This window comes from Erythranthe guttata, chromosome 12, assembly GCF_056151865.1.
Source record: "Erythranthe guttata isolate IM_541 chromosome 12, IM_541, whole genome shotgun sequence".
Lineage (NCBI taxonomy): Eukaryota > Viridiplantae > Streptophyta > Magnoliopsida > Lamiales > Phrymaceae > Erythranthe > Erythranthe guttata.
In genome coordinates this window covers 12,958,191-12,966,042 of record NC_142544.1, presented here as the reverse complement: position 1 = coordinate 12,966,042, position 7,852 = coordinate 12,958,191, and the positions used below count along the sequence as shown (strand labels likewise).

At 31.1% G+C, this 7,852-nt stretch overlaps 1 protein-coding gene across 1 annotated transcript; it reads right to left on the bottom strand.

The window, feature by feature from the left end:
- Window positions 1-7,278: 7,278 nt before the first annotated feature.
- On the bottom strand, window positions 7,279-7,852 carry LOC105954255 (uncharacterized). The gene has a single exon (XM_012977928.2). The coding sequence runs from the start codon at window positions 7,773-7,775 to the stop codon at window positions 7,377-7,379; it is 399 nt and encodes a 132-aa protein (XP_012833382.2). The 5' UTR covers window positions 7,776-7,852; the 3' UTR covers window positions 7,279-7,376.

Below are 7,852 nucleotides of genomic sequence, written 5' to 3'. Positions count from 1 at the left end.
TTTATCCGAAACCTTGCGCCGACAATCTTAGAAATCCTAGTAAACTGAAACCCTAGCGGCGACAGTCTACAAACCCTAGTACAGGAGGAAGGTGCCATTTTTTTTTCTAGGGTATATATACCAGTGCGTGTTTGTGTGTGTTCGGAGGGCAAGTGTAGAGCAGCAGGGTGTTCAGAATGGCGACTGTTTGTGTGGACAGAGTGTCAGGAGTACAACGTTTGAAGCCAATGAGAGAGCAGCGTTCACGCAATTCCACGTCCACTGTCTGACATGTGTGGCCGGTGGAGGCGCCGTTGGGGGTTGGTAGTATCGGCGCGTGAATTTTGGCGGTTATTTGATACGGATCTCTCCTTTTTCCGGATCGGGGCAACCCGGTTTAACACCTTTTGCTGGATCCAGAAAGTGGACCGATAACAGGCTAAATTTGGGTCCATATCTCTTGTGGGCTCCAAGCCCAGTATCCATATTATTTTATCCACTGGCCCTTTTTGTCGTTATTCAAAATTAGGATTAATTAATCTTATTTCAAAATTTAGTTGTTTGGAATTAATACAAAGATTAATTTTTACTGTATAATATTTTTTTTCCCAATATAAAAGTATTATAATTGAAAATTAATTTTGTAGAGGCCATTTAATAAAGACTAAAGGGATTTTTATGAATTTAAATTTTTTTAAAAATAATAACTTTTGGATGTCTAAGACGTTAATTAAGATTTAAAGTAATAACTTTCTCTAATGTGTTATGGTACATTAATTTTTACTTATACTAATGTAAAAGAAGGGCAATTTACTGATTTATGTATTTTATATCTTATTTCTTTTATTTAACGTAACATTGTCAGTGTTATATTAATTTTGGCCTCGTTTGCTTACCTATATTGGATTACATTGGATTAGGTGAGATTGGATTAATATCTCACTGACTAATTAATTATTTAGTCAGTAAGACGTTTGATTCATTAGATTAAATCTTGTATTAAATTTGTTAAATTCTGGTATTAATTGTAAATTGTCTAAGAAGTCTTTTAATTAACAAAATTAATATATTGTTTTAAGAATAAAATTGTATTTTTCTCTTTAAATAACCTTCTACTAAATTAATCGCAGGGGTAGGGGTGCTACTAATTTAACCAAATAATAGCATTTAATTGCGGGCTTTAAGTGTAGTAGCGGGCTAGAATAAATACGAATCTTTTCAACCAAACATCTTACTAACACCTAATATTTTGTAATATAATAACTATTGATTAATGTCAAGTCACGGCCTCAATAAATTTAATTTGAATTAACACTAGTAAAAATAAAATAAAAAATATTTAAAAAAAACACAAGAAATCTCGTTTTATTCCACAACAAAGCCCAGATTAACACAAAGAACTGAATATAAAAAACTGATGAAAGCTTCTACGACAGTGCTATATATATATATAATCTTATATATAAAAGAAAGAAACGTAAAGCAACCTTAAAAAACCCTAATGGTATTTCTGTAATTATTTATTTTTAATATTTTTTCTCTACTAATTTCTAACTATAATTTTTAACAATTTTCAGAATTAAATTAAAACTTACCCGTGAAGAATTCTACCTTATTGCTACTTATGTAATTATTTATTTTTAATGATTTTTCTGTACTAATTTTTAACTATAATTTTCAACAATTATTGATCTTCTAATTTTCATCAATATATCTCAAATCTTAAGATATAAAGTTAGAAATTCAATATGAATAATACTACATTATTAAATTTTATTATATTAGTGTACTATATTTTCTTATTATGTATTAAATTGATTATTTTTTTCCACAATTTAAATAATATCCTGTAAATCGCACGGGAGAAAAATGCCAGTATAATATAATATAACAAAAGGCTGCAGTATATATATATATATATATATATATATATATATATATATATATATATATATCTACACACACAATATATTATATATATAGATGCATGCAAGCAACCCACGCTGAAGAAAAGCTCTCTCTCAATCTTTATTTTTATTCCTTTAATCAAATGCAAATCCGATATCTAAGACCAACTTTAATGGGTTGTCAAACATGGTATTCAAACTTTTAACCAATGAAGTACTCATTGACACGAGTTTAAAAGGTCTACATGTCCATATCAAATGAAGCACTCCTTGATACGAGTTTAAAAGGTCTACATGTCCAAATCAAATACTCCTTGAGATGAGTTTAAAAGGTCTACACGTTCAAATCAAGCACTCTTTGACACGAGTTTAAAAGGTCTACATGTTCAAATCAAATGAAGTACTCATTGGCACGAGTTTAAAAGGTCTACATGTCCAAATCAAATGCTCCTTGACACGAGTTTAAAAGGTCTACATGTCCAAATCAAACACTCCTTGACACGAGTTTAAAAGGTCTACATGTCCAAATCAAGTACTCCTTGACACGAGTTTAAAATGTCTACATGTCCAAATCAAGTACTCCTTGACACGAGTTTAAAATGTCTACATGTCCAAATCAAATACTCTTTGACACGAGTTTAAAAGGTCCACATGTCCAAGTCAAATGAAGTACTCATTGACACGAGTTTAAAATGTCTGCATATTCAATGAAGTACTCATTGACACGAGTTTAAAAGGTCTACATGTCCATATCAAATGAAGCACTCCTTGACACGAGTTTAAAAGGTCTACATGTCCAAATCAAATGAAGTACTCATTGACACGAGTTTAAAATGTCTACAAGTTCAAATCCAATCAAAGCTCCTTGATACGAACATAAACTATCTAAATCAAATCAAGGCTCCTTGATACGAGCATAAACTATCTATATCTCCAAATCAAATCAAGGCTCCTTGATACGAGAATAAACTATCTACATATCCAAGTCAAATCAAGGCTCCTTGATAAGAGCATAAACTATCTATATATCCAAGTCAAGTCAAGGCTCCCTGATACGAGCATAAACTATCTACATATCCAAATATAGTCAAGACTCCTTGATACGTGCATAAACTATATACATATCCAAATCAAATCAAGGCTCCTTGATACGAGCATAAACTATCTATATATCCAAATCAAATCAATGCTCCTTGATACGAGCATAAACTATCTACATATCCAAGTCAAGTCAAGGCTCCTTGATACGAGCATCAATTATCTACATATCCAAATATTAACATTAGTACTAGCAATAGAGGTGGCATGGATATGTCGCAATGTCGAGAGTTAAGAGTAGATGTGGCATAAAGATACTCATCAAGTCGGAATCTAGACTCTGATGTTAATTGCAATCTTGTCTACAAGGAAGCTTTTCAGCGAATATGAATTTAGATCATAAAAAATGTACATTGTGATTCAACTACACATTTTCTTTTTATTATTTATATGAATAATTAATTTTACAGTCTTAGATATTTTTGCACTTTATATCAATTTTATTGCCAACTCCAATGAAGTTCCTTTTTATCAAGATAATATAATATAAATTGTATTTTTTTTCTTACACTTTTATGTTATCATTTATGTTTCAGTAATGCGTATTACAGATTGCATATGAATAACAAAAATGAGCAGGTTACTCGCAATGTATTAGATGAGTTATAGGTGATGTCAATGCATCTGTTATAAAACACTTTCTGATAACTAAGTTTCATGTTAAGGATCCGAGTGCATCAGATGAGATAATTGTAACAATTGGGTCAACTGATATATCTTTTTTGCTCCCATTAATGAAAGTGTCGGTTTTGTGAATAATCTTTTTTTGTCGATCATACCTGGAGAGGAGAAGGTCTATTTCAGCTCCGATAGTATGTGCAAGGAGGAGTTATTATCGGATGTTAACGCAAAAATATATTCTCCGGAGTTTCTCAACACCATATCATGCACCGGAATTCCACCACATAAGTTGACATTGAAAAAAAGTGTTCCCGTTATGCTCATCAGAAATATTGATCAGGTCAGAGGATTGTGCAATGGAACAAGGCTTCAAGTTATTAATATTACTCATTTGTAGGTTTATTTTAATTATACTACGAACTTGCTATGGACTCCGCTCACTATATTTTATGAAGGTAATTTTTTTACAGTGATTTTATGCCATTAAACAGTTATACTGGTATTCCTTTGATAACAATTTACCTATTTTCGTATGATCATGTACAACATATGCAGATCAGTTGCATTGTATTGAATTTGTTGCATGCGTTTAGGGCGGTTGGTATGAAACAAAATAACATTGATTGTTTGGATCAAATTCAAAATTTCAACGTTCATATATCATTATGGTTGTACAAGTTTGGGACCAACGATATATTCGTTCTTATTGCGAGGAAATTAAAACTTTCAAAATTTAGATTTTTCATTTATTCCGGCTTATTTCATCTCTTATACCATACAGATTAGTTTTTTTTTTTAATATTTTCTACTTCTTTGTATTACATATCAACAATTGATCTTACTATTTTAAGAACCTTTTTATTACTCAATATTTTATTTATGATGAATACCCCGTGCATCGCACGGGTGTAGTACTAGTTAAATATTAAATTGAAACTTGAAGTGTTCGATATGAAGTGAAGATCAATAGTGGGTGGTATTTATAATAGTTGTGAATTAAGGGTATATATATATATATATATATATATATATATATATATATATATATATATATATATATATATATATATATATATATATATATATATATATATATATATATATATATATGGTTTTTTTTTTTTTTTTCATAAGTCCCAACCAAGCATCTTTATTATTCTAGGTTTAGGGGCTATATCTCTTTCATCAATAAACCCATCCCTTTAATATTTATTATAAATAAAGGAAAGATTGAAAATATTACCTCCAACCCTTTATACATAATTCTTAATTGTAACCCCAATTTAATCAATTTTGTCCACAAAACTCCAATTTTGACCACAAAAATCCAATTTTGACTTCTTTTTTCTCAAAAACTTTTTTTTTTCAAACAAAACTTTTTTTTCAAAAAAAGAATTTTTGCCGCCGGATTCCGGCGTTGACTTTCCGATTTTTTTTTTTCATCCGGATTTTTTCGCCTGTTTCCGGCGTTGACTTTTTTTAGTGTATTTTTAAGTTTTCCTTTTTGTTTGTTTTTGTTTTTTTTACGTCCGCCGCTAAACGTTGACCGTAATTGTGCTGTCACTGACAGTAAATTAACGTAATTATACTGTCAATGACAGTTAATTAACGTAATTGTGACAATACATTTATGTAATTGTCCTGCCGTTGACAGTAAATTAGCGTAATATTATTATTTTTTATTTTTTGTTATTTTTTTTATTTTGTTTGATTTGTTGACAAGTCAACGTAATTATATTACTATCGTTGACAGTAAAATTACTATAAATACAATAATATTACTGTCAACAACATCAATATTATTAATTTTGGGGTTTTTATTTTGTTTGAGTTATTCACGGAGTAACGTAATAATATTACTATCTATTATTGTAATATTACTGTAAACATAATAATATTACTGTGGTTGACGGTAATATTACTGTTGTTATAGTAATATTGATGTCAACCACATCAATATTATTATTTTGTTTGGATTTTTTTGTTTGTTTGAGTTATTCACGGAGTAACGTAATAATATTACAGTCTATTATTGTAATATTACTGTGGTTGACGGTAATATTACTGTTGTTATAGTAATATTACGTTCACTCACAGTAATATTAATTCTTTTGGCTTTTTATTATGTTTACATTTGTTGAACGGTCAACATAGTAATATTACTCTATTACACAATAATAATGAGTTTTGTTGTGTTAATATTACCGTGCTAGAGATTAATATAGTAATATTACTGTGTTAATTAAACTGTAGTTTAGTTAATTTTACTGTGTTTAACAGTAATATTAACTATATTACTGTCAATCGCAGCAATATGTTGTTTAAACGAGAAAAAAAATGTTACAGAAAGAAGAAAAAAAAGAAGAAAAAAAAATCGAAAAAGTCAACGCCGGTTTCCGGCGGTGACCGCCGGAAACCGGTGAAAAAATCCGAAAAAAAAAGGTCAACGCCGCAATCCGGCCGCAAAAAGAAAAAATGTTTTGTAAAAAAAAATTTTTGGGTCAAAATTGAATAATTTGTGAAATTTGGAATCAAATTAGGTTAAATTAAGTTAAAGATGAAATTGAAACATATTAAAATATGAGGGGATATTTTAGTATTTTACAAAAATCTGAACCATGTGTGGACTTATTGGTAAATGAATTTTTTGTGTAGATTTCTTTATGAATAAGTACCCATTGATGGATTTATTTGTAATATATATATAGACATATAAAATAATCGGACACCCATAACCAAAATAAGAACCATAAAACCATACCAAAATCATGACGATTTGCATTTCTTTACCAAAACTATTACTAAACCCAATAGTTTCAGTACCAGATTTTAAATAGAACGGATAACATTAGATTTATAAAATTACGATTAGCATTAGATTTATAGTTTTGGGGTATATATGGTGAAATGCCATTGGAGACCAAACCAAATTCCATTTCACCTGTGAAATATTATTATTTTAATATTTGGTCTAAATTTTGGTGATATCCATTGGAGACCAAAACTACAATTTTTCCACTAAAAATGGTGGAAGAGTAAAATGGTGTGCTACCGGTTACCGGTGAGAGATGAACCCATTTTTTCACCATTATAAATGGGATTTGGTGAAAAAATGGTGAAACCGGTCGGAGATGCTCTTATAGGTAACTAGCGGATTGATTTTTTGACATATCCTAATTTTTCCATCTCCAATATTATTTTTTAATTTTATATTTTAAAAATAATAGGTAAATTACACCCACACCCTAAGATATCTTAAAATACCTTTGTAAGTCCCTGATGTCGAGATGTATTTGACTTGATGTAAGAAAATATTGATTTTGAGTAGAATCCCTTATGTTGCAAAACTAGGCACCAAAACCCCCAAATCCTCCTACGTTACAAAAAACTTACATAAATACTCTCCATAGTCAATGGTGTTAACTATTAAAGGTACGCATGCAATAAAAATAATAGTGCAATTTTACGATAAAAAGAATATAGAGAAATTCGGTGCAGGTTTGTTATAACACTGGATTAATGATGTTTACCCGACTAGTTTATGATCAGTCAATCTTTAAGCATGTAAATGCTGAATATAAACTCATTATGTACTTACATCCCAATTAGTTATCTTGAATCCAATATTATATATAATATCGTGAAATATGTATGTTAGAACACAAAGAACTCCAAATCAGAATTATAATAATCCATAACCAAGCCAAGTACACAACGTAAAAACAAAAAGTCCCCATGAAAAAAATAAAACTTAATACTTTGTAAACCGAGTCAGTCCTGGTTCTGGAGCCGCACGACTCGCTCACTCAACTGCTCCTCCTGCACAGCCAAACGCGTGACGGCGAAAAGCATCCAGTAGAGCATGAGCGCCGCCGCGATGAGGAGGCCGTTCCGCTGCGACTTGATAGCGGATTTCTGGTGGCGCATCAGCTCAGACGGCGTGCACGACACGGACGATTTGCAACTCGGCCGAGTTTCGTACTTCCAGTAAATGTCGAGCAGCAAGAAGAGGCAGAAGGGCACCACCGAGAGGAACGGCTTCAGTAAATTCCGTGTGACGGAGATTACACCCTTCCGCAGTGGATTTAGAGTCGGCGGCAGAGTCAGTAGCAGGACCATCGTAGCCTCAGCTGCCGCGACGTAGCTTAGAACTACCCATTCCAATGCCATTTATTACTTTCCGATTTTTTTATTCTCTGCGTGCTTTTCTTTCTTCTTTTTTCTGAAGATACGATAAATTGGTGTTA

Bases quoted from the DNA above. Each gene is read 5' to 3' on its own strand.
- LOC105954255 (XM_012977928.2), bottom strand. From the start codon at position 7,775: ATGGCATTGGAATGGGTAGTTCTAAGCTACGTCGCGGCAGCTGAGGCT.